This window comes from Canis lupus, chromosome 1 (genome assembly GCF_011100685.1).
Source record: "Canis lupus familiaris isolate Mischka breed German Shepherd chromosome 1, alternate assembly UU_Cfam_GSD_1.0, whole genome shotgun sequence".
Classification (NCBI taxonomy): domain Eukaryota; kingdom Metazoa; phylum Chordata; class Mammalia; order Carnivora; family Canidae; genus Canis; species Canis lupus.
Genome location: NC_049222.1, coordinates 35,504,294 through 35,524,703, shown reverse-complemented (window position 1 = coordinate 35,524,703; position 20,410 = coordinate 35,504,294). Strand labels below are relative to the sequence as shown.

The 20,410-nt window shown below is 37.8% G+C and overlaps 1 protein-coding gene across 3 annotated transcripts in view; it reads right to left on the bottom strand.

Annotated features, from left to right (window-relative positions):
- Window positions 1–20,410, bottom strand: part of PHACTR2 (phosphatase and actin regulator 2) — a 189,245-nt gene that overhangs the window by 61,351 nt on the left and 107,484 nt on the right. For all 3 annotated transcript variants that reach the window (XM_038526225.1, XM_038526224.1, XM_038526226.1), the window contains exon 3: window positions 3,960–4,040. In XM_038526225.1, coding sequence (XP_038382153.1) covers window positions 3,960–4,040 — 81 coding nt within the window. The remainder of the gene's footprint in view (window positions 1–3,959; window positions 4,041–20,410) is intronic.

Below are 20,410 nucleotides of genomic sequence, written 5' to 3'. Positions count from 1 at the left end.
TTTTTATGTAGTCTTTGATTAATCTTACTTTGGCAATGATTATAAATAAAACAGAGATCATCTCTCAAATTTTCATTAAGTATAATTGAACTGGTTTGGCTCAACAATAAAATCCATTGGCCTTCTTCATAAAAATAGGCATGACATTTTAATAATAAAAATACATATCATGGAATTATGTCATGTTCAAAATGAAAAAGCAATCGTTGCTAAACCACATAACTTCCAAGTACCTACAGTCTGATTCCTGTATAAAAAAGTAAAATAGATGATAATTGAAGGCAATGCCATTGTAAATAAATCTTAACTATTTCAATAAAATTAGGGTAATACTTTTCAAGGAGTATAGGTCAAGCCAAAGGGAAACTAAAAGATTCTTGATTCTTATTATTAGATTCCAAGGAATTCACTATTAAAAACAAGGGAGAGGAGACACAATGTAACATTAACATCCAGATATTAGACACAGGAAAACTAAAAACTAATGTAAGAATGGAAAATCCCAAATAAAACAGAAAACCATCTCTTTATACAAAACTCTTAATTTTTAGGTAACTCAAATATAAATTTATCTTTGATTACTTTGGCTTTAGTATTTCAACAAAAATATGTTAAAGTCATGTTAATGAAAACTTAATTATATTTTAACTCTTATTATGCTAAAATTCTTTATTATTAGGTTAAATAACTGATTTTAAAATCTAGAACAAAAAAAGCCAGAGAGAAAATTACATTGTCATGGTGCAACAAGAAATTGGATTTTCACGTAATATTCAGAGTCAACAATGTGGAAAGATACTTACTTTGAGGTCTGAAATAAAGCTAGCACGTATGAAAACAATGGTAGAAAAAGGAGACCTAGATGTGATAAATATAAATTCAAGAATAAAGCAGAGAACTGAAGTTATTAATAATTGATTTGTGTGTGTACACTGAAAAAGTTTTCTAGTTTTGTGTACTATTGTAGAGTGAAAACAAGTTGAATCTTTGATATAGTGTATGTAAGTCATTAGAATGCACGCAAACATGCCAGCAAAGGAGAGCTGAGAAAGATGCCATGGTTATAAGTGATAGGAGCACTCGTGTGCAAAGGAAAAAGCCAACTCAGGAAAGGTTGTAAACTTCAAGTGAATGAGAGAGAAAGCACCCACAGACATCAGTGGTGAGACAAGTAGCAGGAGGGTGTTTGGGGGCCTTCCCTCTCTTTGGTCAAACAAGTGTCTCTGGGATATAGTTAACAGAGAAACAGAGATGAGTAGAAAGTTATGTGTGACCAAACAGTGAGCAATTCACTCATCAGAAGGTTAAAAAGTACGCCATGGGGGGAGAGAAAAAGGAGGCTGCACAGCAGGAAGCAATATCTCCATGCCCTCGTGCTAAAGCTTAGAGAAAGGATGGAAGGAAAGAGCCAGAAAATAAGGAATGAACTTGGACTAGACCTAGGAATTCTCAGGAGAGAAGACCAATTGTTGAACTTTGAGATGGAAGTTAGATGTTAGTGTAAAAAAGATCATCTAAAAAGGAATAATAATAATAGCTGGGAGTGAGGGTATGGGGTGGTATGGCATGAGGTCAAACCCAGGGTAGCTGGAGGGATTCAAAGAGTCGATCCAGCTCCCCGATTAAAGGGCATAATTGACAATAACTGTTAAGAGCTCATGCAAGGTCAAGAAGATCAAGGAAAAAAATGACTCTTCACTGGCAGAAGACAGGAGGTTGTCACCAAGCACAGCAGCTTCCAGTCTCTGGCTAGGGCTGAAAGCAGACCGAAATTTTCAACATAATTGTTTTTGGAAAAATGACAGAAAACTATTTTCTCCGTCCTTGGCTGAAAAGGGGAAAGACTCAATTTACAATCGGCATCACCAGGAACTTTCAAGGATTAGGTCATTTTTTTTTTTGGTTTCGTATAGGGACCATAAAAAAGGCAGAAAGTAAAATTCAGCAATTTATGACTTCCCAAGCATTAAACCGATTACATTATGTTTAGGCGAAAATTTGTTTTGTTCTTTGATGTTTTAAAACGTTTAATATTCAGTCTGCAGAAGTGACAAAAAGGTCAACTAGTGTCAGATTTCTGGGAAATAAGTATAGGAAATTGTAAACCATCAAGTGCATAGTTTAACAGATGAGGCAGTACAAAAGCCAATCAATACTAACCATTTCTTTAATTTGACCAATGTCACTTGTTTTTAGAAAAAGTCAACTCTTTTCTAGGTATGATTTTTAATCAGAACAAAGGGAGTCTTTATATCTGTCTTTCATACTCATTAATAGTTTCAATCATTTTCCCATTTTTTCTTTCTTTAAAAAATTTCCAAATAAATGACACCAAACAATCACATTAGCCCACCCCAGAAAGGTAATCGCTCAGTGGATCTGTAATTTCTCTCCTACCCCTGGAGAAATTAGAGGGGAGACAAATTTGGATACTGCAAGCCCACTTTCAACAAACAAAAAATTAGGGATGTGTTTTTTATTTTTAGAAGTCCCAGATAGGAAATAAATAGCTTCGTGATAATAGAAAATCAGAGAAAACATAAAGTTCATTCATAAAACAGAATGATTAAAGTATAATGAGCAGAGATTGAAACAAAATGCCTAAATTATGAGGGCTCAAGGGCATTATTCACTCTAGACTTCCCAATATTCTTTGAAGTAGGAGTGAAATAGTGAAGCATTTCCTAGCTCCACTCTGGAATTATTCAGATGTTGGAAAAAGTGTGTCACATGGATTTATAAATAGTGAATTCCAAAAGATGTTCTTTGCAAGGAACATTTACCAGGAAAAGAATTCTGTGATTTTAATTCTAAATTAATAGCACTTTATTTATTCCCATAAAAGTATAATAACAGTACTTTATCCCAGCTAATGTCCAGGGGGTGGGGGAAGGGAAGGCATGAGGTAAATCAACAATTTTGCAACAAAAATTTCCTTTAGTTTTAAGAGTAGTGGGAATGATGAAATTTATTTGGTATTGCTTATTTGGAGAAATAACCAATCTTGGTGTCTTCTTCCTGGGGGTCTATTTGGGTTTCTATCTAAGCCCTGTCTTTTTTATTTTTTTTAAGATTTTATTTATTTATTCATGAGAATACACAGAGAGGAGAGAGAGAGAGAGAGAGAGAGGCAGAGACACAGGCAGAGGGAGAAGCAGGCTCCATGCAGGGAGCCCGACGTGGGACTTGAACCTGGGTCTCCAGGATCACACCCTGGGCTGAAGGCGGCACTAAACCGCTGAGCCACCCGGGCTGCCCTAAGCCTTGTCTTTTTGAGCAAGATTCTACCTTGGGAGGATAGAGAAGAAAGGGAAAGATAATTAGGGGTAGGGCAAAAAAAATATTTGGATATAATAATTGTTAGTGAAAAGGTGAAAGACAATTAGATTCAAAGAAATGAAAAGAGAGCAATACTAGGAAAATTACATGAGAGAATGCATAAAGCAGATTAATTTAATTTGTTCATTCGTGCCTTATTGATTGTACATTTGATTGTATTATAGAGTATAAAGAACAAAAGATACATTTACTACTTCTTTTCCCTCCCTTTGCTTTTACTGGTAGGTGTAGGAAACCATAAGGCAGGACGCAATAGCTCTGCATCTACTCAAACAACAGAGTTAACTTGTATAGAAGGAATGAAGCTCAAGAACAGAAGAGAAGTCATGTAAGAATTTGTATCTTATCTGTATCTTCAGCCCACATACCTTTGTAGAGCTTTAGGGTTAGTGACATATGGTGAAGGATTCGCCAAAAAGGTCATTGAATTTCTTTTCTAGAATACCTTAGATTTTCTGCAGCCCAAAAAGGCATTTGGAATTAAAGCAAGATTCCCAGAGTGCCATACTCACTTCTTTATCTCCCCAAGACCATGATCATCTTAAATTTCAAAAGAAAATGAAAGAAAGACCAAAGAATAAAGGATCAGGTTATTTTAAATGTATGATTAATTTCCTCACCTTGATCAGGCAACTCCTTAAGAACGCCCCTTCTTATCAGCTCCTCTCTACTTTGTCTTGTGGATATCTTCCTTTCTAATACTTTTAAAAAGAATAAGCATAAGTAAGAATCAAGTCATTGCTTAAAATAATTATGAAAAACATTCCAAGTAGAATGAGCACATTTATTCTGTTCATCTGAGGGCTCAAACTCCAGTTTTTCTGGAGTCTACCAAAACATGTGGTTGAAGTCAATATAATTAATTAGGACAAGAGCAAAGGACTGTAGCCCGTGCTCTGAAACCCAGCCACTGTGCCTGGTCCTTCAAATGATGATGTCTGGCCAAGAATCCAGATACATTATTTCACATCAGTTATAGAGCAAACAGGCTACTTCTCATTTTGAAATATTCCTTTTCTTTAGGCATTCTAAAACAGAGGCTTCCATGAATATGCAACATATACAAAGAATACATTATGCTTACATTAAAACCAAACAAACATTCAGTAAATATTCAGGTAACTCCTTTGAATCCCAGAGAAAAAGAACTACTTTTGCAGTGTTTTCTCACACCATCTATCACAAAAGTCCAACACGTCAGATCTCTGTAACTCTTTTCCTTGCCATACTCAAAAGGTCTAGCATGTTCTGGTATATCCCCTGACAAATCCCAAGTCAGGACAATGGAGTCAAGTCATGTTTTCACAGGCACGTCAAGCGATGGGAATCTCAACACTGTCTCTTCCTTGTTCTGGAAGAATTTAAATTCCTGTTACAACTTCAGAACGGGTCTTAGGAACCAAGGGTAAGATTTTGACAGTATTCACCTTATGTGTATATAACATTCTGCAACCCTGCATGGCTAACTCCACTCCCCACTTCGAGGGGCCAAGATGCTGTATAAAATTAATATAATCTACTAATTATCTGAGCCAATATTGTCCGAAGTGTGTTCTAGAGAACTCTCTTCCTTCTAGATGACCTGTTTGAAAAAGCACCTTGACACAGCAAAAAGGGGCCACAGAAAGGGCCTAGGGCTCTTTAGGGAGAAGGAAAGGTACATTGGTGGAGACTGGGTAGCCACAGCAGAACTGGATTCTGATTTTCCCGAAAATTCCTATTCTGGGCCTCAGAATTTGCAAATCCTAGAGTCACATGAACATCATTTCAAGACCAAAACTAAACTCCATTACCCCAAGCCCTGCCCTGACACATAGAAACAGGACTCATAATAACACTAAGGATGTGTTTTTTGAGGGTGCTCCTGGTGATCTGTCAGGGACACTCTGAAGACACAGAAGCGAGAAGGGGGTGTGTCCTGGGCTGACAGTTTTGTATGAAGCACTTGAAAGTCTTCAGTAATGACATGAGCCCCAGAGTGCCAAAACTTAGTCTCTCTTGAAGAAATTGAAATTTTTTTTTTCCTTTTTTGATAACCAGTAATTGTGTATTTCCCTTTTATCCTGGTTGCCAGAAAGGTCAGAGTAACATTTGATATTAACACAGATTTCATATGACAATTCATGGATGAAATCTGTTTCCTTCTGCTTAGAGACCTGACTTCATTTGTATGTTATTTCTAGCATCTGTGCCCGTTGTTCTCGGTTTCGTCAACATGTTTTTGGATAGAATCAGAAAGTAAACAAATCAGAAAATGAACAAATGAATGAGTGAATGAACAAATGGTCAAAAGAATGATAATGAACACCTCATGGATTCAAATAGACACATACACGGAACCTCCCCCTCTTCCTTTAGTTTGCAACCCACCCCTCACTCCACCCTCCCTCCAGAAGCATGTAACAACAGCTCATTTAAATGCCAGTGAGTTCTTTTTTTTTTTTTTTTTAAGATTTTTATTTATTTATTCATGAGAGACACAGAGAGAGGAAGAGACACAGGTAGAGGGAGAAGGAGGCTCCCACGGGGAACCTGATGCGGGACTTAAATGCAGGACCCAGGATCAAGGCCTGAGCCAAAGGCAGATGCTCAACCACTGAGCCACCCAGGGGTCCCTAATTGCTGGTGAGTTCAATGAACAAAATTAACTGGGTGTGGGGGGCCAGACGGAGCTGTCTTTTTAGGTAAAACAAGAGCTGTTTACTACAGGAGAGCTTCGATTTGTTCAAGCTTCTGTCAAAGAGAAGAGAACTCACCTCCTGTCAGCACAAGGAGCCAAACAACACCCCTGATGACACTATGGGGCACTAACACTGTGCAGGTGGTTCAGAGGAACCCTGACCACTGGATTCAAGGATTGCTGAAAGATACCTCATCCAGCTCCAATGCTGTATGATCCTGTATCATTCATTAATCAAGGCCATTCTGTAATTTCTGCCTTGGCATCTTTAAAAGTTTTCACTCTTGCACTAAAAAAATACTCTGAGAGCCCAGAACATATCCCATTTTTGTTTCTGTCTTTCTAGTATGGATCCCAGAGAACGCTTCAGTTTTAGTTTCAAGCTTTCTGTTGCTTTAATTCTAACTTAATCTCAGTTGAAAAATCCCTCCTCTTTCTTCCTTGTAAAATTCTGGAGCTTTGAAGCAGCAGCCTGGCTTTCTGCCAGGAATCAAAACCCACAGCTTTGTTCTTTGCTCTACCTCTTATACATGGGCCCTGATAGGAAAAGGCCCTGGCGATTTGTTTGGTCTTTGGCTGAGCATGTTTTTAACACATACAACAGATAACTGTGTATGGAGCCAAAGGGAACAAAGTGCAGGGACTGTGCAGGGAAAGTATGTTGCTAAGGCACAAAGTTTCAACCACAGCTCTCCCAGAAGAACAAGTATCACACTCTTCATCTTTTAAAATATTTGCCTCATGTTTACATAGTGTCTGTATGTTTGCAGAGCACATTCACTGAACACTGTTTCACAGGCTTGGAAGTGCTCTGCATTGGAATGAGTCTGAGAGGTCATTCTCGTCCAACAGGGCCGCACAAAGCAGGAGTCATTTCAGGAACATTCCGCAGATGTGTTCACCTGCTTGAAAACATTCAGAGGCTGGACAGCCTCCTCTGGATATCTGTCACCGTCAGTCTTAGGAATGTATTCCTCCTAAGGAGTCGGAACCATACTCCTTGTAACTTTAGCATGTTAATCCAGCCCATCCAGGGTCCCTACAGCTCTAGAGTAAAGTAAGTCATTTGTGACAGGTGAACAGCATGAGTTAGCTCTGTGTTCCCTGAGAGCAAAGCGGGTTATTGAAGCCTCCGAATCTGAGGTCGAGCATCCAGCCAGCTGCTCTTTGACTCTGAAGTTCACCCTAATCAGTGCAACAGCAGCAATGATGTCAGGATGTCTGCCTCACAAACACTGCTGGGGAAGAGACTTCGCAGGGCACAGATCACTGGAGGCAGTAGCTAGGTCTCTCCATGAAAAGTATTGTTACCAGTTGAGTAAATAGCTCATGGTTACTCACTTTTATCCCCCATCAGAAAGAGCCTGTGTGGTTTTTACAGGAAGATCAAGCAAACCCCGGAGTTCTGTTTTGCTCCCTGGACTGGGTGAGTTAAAGTTCCGACAGTTCAATTGTGATTACAACAGCACGCACGTTTTTCGAAGCAGTGAAGGATGCATTGTGCTCCCATTTTCCTGACTTCATGCTTTTACTCCAGCTTTTCAAATATTTGAAAAGGACAGAGCTTTCAAAAGCATCCAATGGCTGTCCATCTGACTTTGAACACTCTCTCTGCTCCTCGACATGGTCTTCACAAAGCCCCCCAGAGGCTGACCCCCCATAGGATCTCCTCTCCCAAACGTGGGATCCTTCCTTAATCACTCCCTCCCGGCTCCCTCTGCTCCAGCCCCTCTGGCCCTGCTGCTTGTCCCCTGACACAAGCAGCAAGCACCTGCATGGTGGCCTCTGTCCTTACCAGAATGGGACTTCCCCAGACCCCCCAAGCTCATTCCATCACTTCCTTCAAGTCTTTGCCCAGAGGCCACCTTATTGGAAATCCCTTCCTCACACACCCAGTGTGGACCAGCTTGTTCCTCTTCTCACCTTTATCCATTGTATCCTGCAAAACACATCACCCCTTCTGAACTGGGACCTACTCTGTAAGCACAGACTCGACGAGAACCAAAATTCTTGTTTCTGTTACTGCTGTTTTCCCGACAGCACCTTGCAGGCTGGTGGAACTCAGAAAATATGTGCATTTGTGGCATAAATGAATAAAAGAAGACAGGCCAATAATGCTAACGGTCTTGTTTGCTGCCCCTTGCCCACCTCCAGCCTAGGAGGGAGCAAGCAAGGCCTGTGGCAGAGCTCTATGAACAGGAGGCTTCTGTGTTCTGCCCCTTCTACTTCTTGGCTGGGCTCGCCAAAGGGAAAATCCTGAGCTCTCTGTCCTATGGCTCATCTGAAAAAGTCTCTGTGCTCTGAAGAAGGAAGGCTATAGTGTGTAGAGGACCGACGGCGGCCAACTAACGGGGTGTAGCACACGACTGGGCTCATCATAAATTTTCAATGATTTACGAGGTCCTTCTGGGCACGGAGCCTGCACTCAGGAGCGGAGGCCGGGGCATATGCCACCAGCGTCTCGCTGTGGATGCGCCGCCAGGATTTTACACTACTCTGGGAGTATCTGTGAGAGTCAATCTTGCAGTCAACAAGCCACTTGTGTTTTCTTTTGGCGAGGAAAGAGAGTCCTAATTCTCAATTCTAAGGCTGTTTAATGACAGAACAAAACAGAAGAGCAATTAGACTATTGAATACGAGTTCCGTGTTATCTTTTTGGCCGTGAGTGCTGAATGGCTCACTGTGAAACTGTGACAGGAACAGGGAACTGCTTGTCTTGTGTTAAAGTGTTCATAAGAGCCCGGCTTGGCTTTGCCTCACCTCAACAGCAGTTACAGAAAACAGAATGTCAAAATAAATAAATAAATAAATAAAAATAAAAACAGTCTCCTTTTTTAAAAGACCCTTCACTACAGTGCAGGGAAGTCCTTTAAAGAAGCCACCACTCCAATGCCACCCAAAGGGCCGTTTGTAAAGACTTTCCAAAACATCTCAAGAACGTAAGGCAGTGAAATAAAGCCAACATCCCCCCCCCACCCCGAAAAATGCTCAGGGGGCTGGCTATTTTCATTTCTATCCATGTCTCTCCCCTGCTTACAAATCCGACAGACTAGGGAAGAAGCCGAGCCCCTCCAGGCCGCAGCCAGGCTGTATAGCTGGTCCCAGTGGACCATCCTTGTCCATCTCTTGTTCATCCTTTTCCACAAGTCCATTGTTAAAGCGTAACCTTACTCTTACTTTTTGCCATTTCCTAAACATTCCCTGTACCTCCTCAGCCCCATTCCTGTGCTGTTTCTAGAATCAGACCCTTGGCCTCTCCCTCTGGTGAAATCTTCCTACAATCCTAAAAACCTCTTCAGACAGCGCCCCCTGCAGGGCGCCATCACCATTCTGGCTGACTAGAGGCAATAATCACTGTTCTAAAGCACTTTAAAGTGACTTGTCTGAGGGCACCCGGGTGACTCAGTCGGTTGGGTGTCTGCCTTCCACTCAGGTCATGATCCTGGGGTCCTGGGATCGAGCCCCACATTGGACTCCTTGCTCAGTGGGGAGCTTGGTTCTCCCTCTGCCTCCCTGTGCTCTCTCTTGCTATCTCTGTCTCTCTCTCAAATGAATAAATAAAATCTTAAAAAAAAGTAACTTGTCTATGCTTCAGCTTTTTCATCTACAAAATGGGAGAACAGCTGCTACATTTTCTGGTTCTTCTGGCAATAAATGAGTTAAAAAGCTCAACTGCTTAGATGAGTACCTAGAAACTAGAGAGCCCCAAATAAATGTTAGCTATTACTATTATTTCTGTTATAGCACTTCTTTTTCATTGCAACACGTGGACATAGTTGCATATTCACATGACTCCAATCCCTATGAGGGATGTCTTGTTTATCATTTCATCCCCACCACGCCCAAAATGATGTATTGCACTAAGTTTTTGCTTTTGTTTTTTGAAGGAGGGAGGAAAGGTATGTCTAGCACTCTTTTCTAATCCTTTCTACTTATTATCTTTTTAAAGATTTTATGTATGTATGTATGTATGTGTTTATTTATTTATTTGAGGGAGTGAGAATGCACATATAAGCAGGGGGAAGGGGCAAAGGGAGAGGGAGAAGCAGATTTCTTGTTGAGCAGGGAACCAGATGAGAGGACTCAATCCTAGGACTCTAGATCATGACCTGAGCCGAAGGCAGAGGGTTAACTGACTGACCCACTCAGGTGCCCACCTTTTCTACTATTTTATAAATAGCCCTCCTGATAGCCTTTGAGGAACCACCTTCCTCCTCATTCAGTCCATGCGATTTGTGTAAAGCTACCCCCAATCCTGGGCTCTAGGACACCCAGGCTTATCCAATCAGGGCCATTGGTGACTGATTCAGAGAGCGGCTGTGCCCAAGCTGTACCAATGACATCCAGTCTAAGAATTTCTGGAACAACAGGAAAAGAGGGCTCTCTCTTCTTCCGTATCTGTTAAAACTAGCTGCAGATGAGCCTAGAGCTGTAAGTAGTCATTTTGCCTCCATAAAAGTCTAATTTAAAATAAGAAAAGTCCATACTGAGGAACATAGGCTCAAAGGAGACAAATTCCTTTTTTTTTTTTTTTTTAAATTTTATTTATTCATGAGAGACACAGAGAGATACAGAAACAGGCAGCGGGAGGGGCAGGCTCCATGCAGGGAGCCCTACATGGGACTCGATCCTGGGTCTCCAGGATCAGGCCCTGGGGTGAAGATGGCGCTAAACCACTGAGCCACCCAGGATGCCCAGGAGACAGCTTCCTAATCTTAGCTTTTAAGCATCTGGATCTAACCAAATTTATAAGCTGTTTGCCCCTGAGCTTTTCACTTGCAGGAACCAGTAAGTTCCCCATTTGCTTAAGTCTATTATTATTCATCAGCAGTAAAGAGCTTTTACTCTTGAAGAATCAAAAAAAGGTGCTACATAGATGCTTCTTTAAAGTGAATTTTCTTCCAGCAGAGGCCAAAGATTCTTTAGATTTGTAAGGCAGAAATATGAAAGAAGTACACCAGACTCTTTTATACAAGAGTTTGAAACTTGACCAGAGCTTATAAAGAGGAAGATGGTGAGATCTATATCCCCTCCTCCTCTTGGGAAATCAATGTCACAACTTCCTCCAGAAATCTGATAGTAATCATCCATTTATTTGATGTTTAGGTAGCATATTTATATTTATTTTCTCATCACACTTCCCAGTATTCCTGAAAGACAGGCTAAGCAATTCTTTTAGTTCCCTCAAACAGATAAGGATATCAAGACTCACAGAGGTGAAACCATTTGCCAATCACAAGATCAGAATCTGGTTGAACCCAAAGGTGTCTAACCAAAAACCTACTGCTTGCATTCTCCAAACTAAATTGATAATTACAAAGATTTCAACTTTCCCACAACAGATGTAATGTAATGTTTTCCAATTTCCCTTCAAGAGTAAGGTAAAAAAACCTTTTAAAGTTAATTTTATTTTATTTTATTTTTTTTTAAAGTTAATTTTAAATGAGCAATTTTTAGATAGCAGTACATCTTCATAGTTCAAATTATAAAAGGATACAGTGAAAACTCTCACTTTCACCCTGTCCCCCACCTACTCAAATTGAACTCCACCTATATTCCACAAGCAAATAACTACTTTTATTAGTATCCCATGGCCCCTTCCATACTTTCTTAGGCAAATCCAGATATTCATTTTAATTATTCTTTTTTTACATTCAAGGCACACTGTTTTACAAACTGTTCAGCACTATGCTTTTTCATTGAACATTGTATGTAATACTTTTAAAATTTCAGGTGATGGAGTGACAGACAAAGGTCAGGCTGGGGAGAGAAGAGGTGATGATTTTTGCCTTGTGCAAACAGCAGCAGCTGAAATCACTGCCATTTCCAGGGAGGGCAAGCTGAGAATAGTCATGGCGAGTCAACTCAAAGAACTCGGGGATTTTATTCCCAAGGGAAAAGGTTTAGGACTAGAACAATGAGCAAGTCCCCAATCCCAGATGGGCCAGGAAGTACAAGTAATCTCAGGAGAATAATCAGAGGCCAGGATCTGTGAGCTACGTGAAACACTGCTTGTCTTTCTTCCAGTGTGACTCTCAAAAACACATGACAAACACAAATGCTCAAGACAGGTGCTTTTGGATTCATCTTGTGTTTCCATTTCTTGTTTCTTTACATTAAAAGATAGCAAACCCCAAACAGGGTAAGACCACAAAAAGGACAGAAATTTAAAATAAAGATAATGAGGATCATCCTCAGAGCAATTAATTCTAACTTCACACTAAGAACAAGCTAGAGACTTGATATGAAAATGAATCTCAGCTCTAAGTGGTAAAGAGGTTTTGCAAATGAGGGCATCATAAACAGTACTCGTTAGAGAAGAAGTTCTTAGAGAGCCTGACCTTCGGAATCTGAGGCCCTTCTCCTTGATTTGCTTCAAGACAGTCTTAAACATTTCAGGGACTCAACAATGTTGATTGAGATGAGATCCTATCTCATATCACCGCTGACCAGATATTCAAAAGGCAGGCAAGAGTTGCTGTGAAAGAGACCTTAGTGATACTAAACTATCCTAAATTAAGACCTTCTCACTTGTTCAAACATCAAATTCAACTGCACAGGATTAAAGGCATCTGAAATTATTCATACCTTACGCCCAAATTTTTTGAAGGCATTAATGTGTAATCTTTAAAAGCCTGTTTATATTTAATGAACCTAGAAACTACATAAAAAACATTACCAACTCAAACCAATAGCTGTGAATAACCCATCAGAGTTAGTAAGAAGATTGAGTAGGCATTTCTGCAATCCATGTTTATTTACTACTTCATTTACACATCTAATCAGACTAGGTTTCTTAAAGTGATTAAAAATTTGTTTTTCTTAAAAAATTATTTATTTATTTGAGAGAGAGAGAGAGAAAGAGAGATCGTGGGTGCTCACATGAGTGGAGGGAGGGACAGATGGAGAGGGAGAAGTAGACTCCCCACTGAGCAGGGAGCCCAACGTGGGGCTCCATCCCAGGACCCTGAGATAATGATCATGACCTGAGCTGAGTGAAGGCAGATGCTTAACCGACTGAGCCACCCAGGCACCCCAGATTACAACCATTTAAAATGGCATCTAGCACACAGTAAAAATTCAACAGGGTTAGTTATTATAATTTATACCCATATATCTTCCTCCTACTTTAATTGTAATCCCAAATAAAATTGCAAATGAGAAACAGAAATCAAAGTTTGTCTACTTTTTATTTTTTAACACCTTGATATGCTGCAGATGTAGCAAATTATGTAAATTATTCAAAGGGAACTTTTGCAAATCTCATATAGTAGTAACTAAATTCAACTTTTAGCACTGAATTGTGAAAGTAGCAAAAAGAAAGGACTACATAATACTAGCAATATGCCAACATCAGATTTAAATAGGCGATTAAATTTTAGTTGGTATCCCTAGTGTTTCACACTTGATTCACCTAAGGTTTTCTTTAAAAACAAATTACAAGAGGTGGGAGGGAGACGAAAGGAGGAATTTTTGTTTAAGTAGACAGTGTAGATTTTGCAAGATGAACAAGTTCTGGAGATCTCTTGATTAAAAATGTAAATATACTTGACACCATTGAATTGTATACTTAAAAATGGTTATTAGGACAGTAAAATTTATGTGTTTTCTATTAGATAGATAGAGAGAGAAAGATCATGAGCAGGAGAGGCAGGGGGAGGGAGAAGCAGACTCCCCGCAGAGCAGGGAGCCCACTGTTGGGCTCAAACTCAGGACCCTGGGATCACCTCAGCCGAAAGCAGATGCTTAACCAATTGAGCCACCCAGGTGCCCCTCCACCACAATTTTTAAAATAAATTAAATTGGAATACATTTTTGAACTATGTTAATGCTGAGCCACTTATCAAATATGAAAAATAGATCAGAAGGTATTTTCAAAGAATTTTAGCCACATTGATATTTACTGTGTTCACCAACTATTCTCCAGGATCCAGTCTTCTTGCTAGCCCTGCTTTTTATTCTCTTATATTTCTCACATAGTCTCTCCTGCCCTGCCTTTTAATAGGTACTAATTAAACACTTAGAGTTTGGAATAAAGAAAACCTTAAGAGCATCTGTCTCAAAACCTGGAGAGTCTGGGTTTGGGAAAGTAGGTGAAAAAAAACTTAGCACAAAAATGTTATAAGCCTCGATGAGCAAACTCTTTTCATTTAACAAAAAGAAGAAAGAATTAAGACTGCAATTTGTATTCCAAGTGGGAAACAAATCAGAAAATATAGAAGCCAAAAAACAGTCACTTTCCAGGATTTAGCCCTTAGTGATAAAGACCGGATTCGTACCACAGGATGAAAAAAATCAAAACAAAACCACAAAGGGAAATAATATGCAAAGGAAACAAAATAATGGACTTTCCTGACACAATTCTCTGACCTAGGACAGAAAGAGTTCTGTAGCACCTTTAAAAAGTATTTTACCAGTGGCACTACTCCAAAGGAAAATGAAATTAGGAAATTATCCACCCAAGTAAGGTTTGTAAACAATCAGATCATCTCTTAAAGCAATTCAAACTATGTCTCATCCCAGTGGAAGCCTTTTTTTATCAAGATGTCAATGGGAACATTGTTCCTCTCCTCTACATCCCCCTCAGCAATTAAATGTGGCAAAAAAAATAAATAAATAAAAAAATAAAAAAGGAACAAAGAAATGCAAGTTAATAATTCTATATTCCATTCTAGTGGGTGTGATTCTTAAAAAAAAAAAAAAGTGTAATTTATAATCAGAAACCAGTAAAATCTGTAGTGTCTATGGCTCACTTGAGAAGGTGTGCATAGAATGGTCAGTTTTGAAAATGCCTTGCGTAAAAAAAAAAAAAAAAAAAAGAAAGAAAGAAAATGCCTTGCGTATCTGAGCTCACTTATCCCAGCAAAGCCTAACTCTCCCCTAGGAAAGGCTACAGGCCTGAGATCTTAGTCTGCTCTATGGCTCAACAAATTTAAAACTAGAGCTCAGCTTAGATTAAACAAACAATATCACATTTTCTAGAATGGACAGGAAGCAAGGGAGTCTCCTCAACTCCATTTAGAAATAAGATTTTCTGTTTCTATTTATCTAAAGAAGGTGGGTCCTAATGGTTTGGCCATTCATTGTGCAGCTGGCTAATTTAAACCCATGACGGAAGGTTTTCCTATTTATGAAACCACTAACTTCTATTATGAAAAATATACAAAAAGTTAGCACTCACATTACTGTTTCCCATAAATGGGTTTCATCCCTAGAATAGATCTATAATGAATAATAAATGCTCCATAAATAAAAAGATGGGACCTTAATGATTCTTTCCATCCATCTATATGTAGGAAGATTGAAACAAGAAAAAAATTCATTCTACTGGGGAAAAAAAAACAAAGAGGAATATTTAGTCTCCTTCATTTTTAATGCATAGAGAGGAAATTTGTTTTAATTTGTATGTCTTCAGGAAAACAGAATAAAAGAATTTCAGAAAAAGTTATGTTCTTTCTCTTATCCACTGAATTTTTAACACTCACTTGGTCTAATTAGGTTCACTTATAAAATTTACAGGTACACAAATGGTGAACTAAAACACAACCCAGGCACCCTTTTTGTGTCAATAATGCCCTCACTTTGACCTTTTAAACGCTGTTGCCATACAGAACAGACAGTAACAGTTACTTAAGTTCATTATCCATTCATGAGGGAATAGGCCCCCAACCTGTCCATTAAATTTGGTGAAATGTTAATTTTGTCTATTTTGGCTTCTCAATTCCTTAGGCTCTTAAACAGCTCTCAATGATATGAACACTAAGAAAGAACTGAAAACTGGTATAGTTGTCCCTCCCCCATTCCAGCACTTACCAAATCACATTCACTTGCAAACACCACAAATATGCAATAGGTAAGGACTATCAAGAGCTCCTCATTAATTAATTTATTCAACAAACATTGACTAAATGCTTTAACATAAGCCAGACACTATTCTAATTGCTCTTGAATTTTATCAAAGAAGAAAACAAAAATCCCAATTCTCATGGAATTTATAATCTAGGGGGAAGGGAAGCCAGTTAATAAACAATACAGATAATTTATAAACATTAGAAGGCTTGATGTGAGGGCGCCTGGGTGGCACAGTAGGTTAAGCATCCAACTCTTGGTTTCAGCTCAGATCATGATCTTAGGGTCTTGAGATAGAGCCCCAAGTCAGGCTCTACACTGAGCACGGAGTCTGCTAAAATTTCTCCCTCCCCATAGCAATCTCTCTCACTCTCTCTCTCAAATAAAAAAATAAATCTTAAAAAAAAGAAAAAGAAGAAGGTAAGATGTGCTGCGGAAAGAAGAAGATAGGGCAGAAAAAGAAGAACCTACCTTACACCCACAAGGATGGCAATAATAAAATAAATAATAACAAATGCTGTCCAGCCTGTGGATAAATTAGAACCCTCATACACTGCTGATGGGAATGTAAAATGGTGCAGCTGCTTCAGAAAACAGTCTTGGCAGTTCCTCAAAATATTAAACATTGAATTCCCATATGACTCAGCAATCCCATTTCTAGATGTATAACTAAGAGAAGTGAAAATATGTGTCTGCATAAAAACTTGTATACAAGTATTCATAGCAGCATTATTCACAACAGTGAAAATAGAAACAACCCAAATACATGTCCATCAATTGATGATGGATGGATAAATAAAATGTGATATATTCCTACAATGGAATATTATTTGACAATAAAAAGAAATTAAATATTGATGCATGTTACAATGTGGATGAACCTTGAAAACTTTACGCTAAGTGAAGGAAGCCAGTCACAAATGGCTATATATTTATTGTATGATTCCATTTATAAGAAACATGAAGAATAGGTCAACCTATCAAGGCAGAAAACACGGGTGGGTGTGGGAGGGGAAGGAAAATGACTGCTAGATTGGGTTTCTTTTTTAGGGTGATGAAATGTTTAAAATAGTTGCAGTTGGTAAATATTACTAAAAACCACTGAATTACACATGTAAAATGGGTGAATTGTATGGTATATGAATTATATCTCAAAAAAGCTGTTAAAGAGTGCTGGGAGAGAAGAGAGATTCAGTATAGAGATTGAATGAAGGCAGACCTCACTGAGAAGTTAGCAATGAAATACGGACTACATTGAAGGAGATGAAGTAGTTGGTTAACCATAAAGAAATCTGGAGGAAGAGCCTTCTTTCAAAGCAACAGAGATGCTAACAAAACTCACCCATAATAAGAGATAACCTGTACCTGTTAAAGAAATTGAATTTTCTGTTTAAAATCTTAAAAAAAAAAAAAAATCTTTAGGTCCAGATTGTTTCACTGGTAAATTCTATCAAATATTTAAAGAAGAAATAATACCAATTCTGCACAATCTTTTCAAATCATTTTATGAGGTCAGCATCACCCAGATACGAAAACCAAAAATAGTATAAAAAAAGAAAACTATAGACGAATATCACAAATCCTCCACAAAATATTATTAAGTAAAATCCAGCAACAAAGGAAAAGAATAATACACTACAACTCAATGGGGTTTTACCCTAGGGAGGCAAAACTGATTCAATATTCAAAAATCTATCAATGTAATCTATCATAATAATGGTCCAAAGAAGAAAAATCACATGGTCATATCAATTGATAAAAAAAGAGCATTTGAGATATTCAACATCCGTTCGTAATAAATAATCCCAGAAAATCAGGAATAAAAGGGAACCTGCTCAATTTGAGAAAGTGCATCTGCAAAAAGCCTTCAGCTAACACCATACTTAATGAAAGCTTCCTTCTAAGAATGGATGTCCCATTTACCATACCTATTTACTATAATACTGGAAGTGCCAGTCCAGGCAAGAAAAGATATAAAAGACATACAGTTCGAAAGGCAGAAATACAACCATGCCTAATCACAGACAATATAATTGTCTACAGAGAAAATCCTAAGGAATCTTCACTAGCACTAGTAAGTTTAGCAAAGTAGCATGATACAATGTATTTCTGTAAACTAGAAATGAAAAAATTTGAAACAGAATTTTAAAAAATATATGTTTATAATAGTTTTTAAAATTTTTTAAAAAGATTTTATTTGAGAGTGAGAGCATGAGTAGGGGGAGGGGCAGAGGGCGAGAGAGAAGCAGGCTCCTGGCTGAGCAGAGAGTCCAATGTAGGGCTGGATCCCAGGACCCTGGGATCATGACCTGAGCCCAAAGCAGACATTTAACTGGCTGAGCCACCCAGGGACCTGATATATTTAGAATAGTTTTTTTTTTTTTAAAGAAAGAAAAGAAATACTTAGGTATTAATTTAATACTGTTTTCTAAACATTTCAAAATGCTAATGAAAGAAATAAAAGAGCTAATTAAATAGAAAGACAGAGCAGTTCATTTATTGGGAAAGTTAACATAGTAAAGATACCAATTCAATATAAGTTGCAATACAGGTTTAATGTAATTCCAATAAAAATCCTAGCAGGAAATTTTTGAGAATATAAACAATTTGATACCAAAATTTGTATGAAAAGGCAAAGAAACTAGTTAAAAACAATTTTGAAAATGAAGAATGAAGTTAGAAATATTATAGGATCTCATTTTAAGACTTATAAAGCTACAATAATCAAGAAAGCATGATATTCGTGAAGAAATAGACACACAGATTAAGAGAAAAGAATAGTGAGTCCAGAAATAAACTTACACAAATGTGAATCTTAATTTTTGACAAAGAACATGTGGCCAATTAATTTTTGGCAAAGACACAAAGGCAATTCAATGGATAAAGGACAGTCTTTTCAACAAATTCTCTTGAAAGTTCTTACAAAAGACACCAAAAACATGATCCTGAAAAAAAGAAGTAATGAATTGTATTTCATTAAAATTAAGACCTTTGCTCTGAAACAGACACTGTTAAAGAATGAAAAGACAAACTACAGTCTGGCAAGAACTATCTCTAATAACATATCTGATAAAGACATTATATCTAGACTATGTAAAGTACTCTTGAAACTCAAGATTAAGAAGAGAAATAGCTCCTTAAAAATTGGCCCGAAGACTTGAACAGATATTTATCAAAGAGAAGTATATGGAAGAAAAATATGCTTATTGATTTTTAAAATAATACAAAACTGATTGAATGGGGAAAGGACAGTCTTTTTAACAAATGGTATTAAAATACCTGGGCATTTATATGCAAAAGACAAATCTTGACCTAAACCTTATACCTTACATAAGAATTAACCCAAAATTGATCGTAAATCTAAATGTAAAATATAAAACTGTAAAACTTTTAGAAGAAAACAGAGAAGAAATTCTTTGTGATCTGAGGTTAGGCAGACAGACACAAAGAAAAAAACATGACCTATAAAGAATAACTGATAAATTGAACTTCAAAATTACAGATTTTTGCTCAGCAGCAGAGATTAAGAGAATTAAAAGACAAGCTACAGACTCAGAGAAAATATTTGCAATCACATATCCAACAAAGAACTTATATCCAACATATAAAGAACTCTCAAAATTCAGTTGTAAGAAAACAAGAAACAAGAAAACAACAATTACAAAATAGGTGAAAGATCTTTACCAAAGAGGATATACAGATGGCAGAAATGTTCATGAAAAATAATTGAACATCATTAGCCATTATGGAAACCCAAATTAAAACTATGACAAAATACTACCACATACCTACTAGAATGGCTAAAATAAACAATAATGACAGAACATCCAAGTTCATAGCAGCACTATTCACAACAACCAGGAGACAGAAGCAACTTAAATGTCCACTGACAGATGAACGGATAAACAAAATGTGGTATATACACACAATAAAATACTATACAATCACAAAAAGAAAGGAATGCTGACACATGCTTCAACATGAATGAAACATGAGGATATTTTATGCTGAGTGAAATAAACCAGTCATAGTAGGATAACTACTGTATGATCCCATTTATATGAAATACACTAACGTAGCTATCTTCACACATATAGAAAGTAGATTGGTGATTACTGGGAGGTGGGGAAGGGGGAGTAGAAAGTTTTTCAATAGGTATAGAGTCTCATTTCTGCAAGATGAAAAAGTTATGGAGATCTGTTTTATAACAATGTAAATATACCTTACATTTCTGAACTGTAATTTGAAAAATGGTTTAGAGAGTACATTTTATAATATATCTTTTTACTACAATAAAAAAAATAATAATGACAATACCAAGTGCTGACAAGGATGTGAAGCAATTGGAACTTTCTTATGTTGCTGGTAGGAATGCAAACCTCTGGAAAATAGTCTGTGGCAGTTATAAAGTTAAACGTATATCTAACAATGTATGACTAACAATCTCACTCCTACATATTTTCCCTAGAGAAATGAAGACTTTCATGCACACAAAAACTTTTATGTATTCATAGCAGCTCTACTCATAATCACCCAGAATTA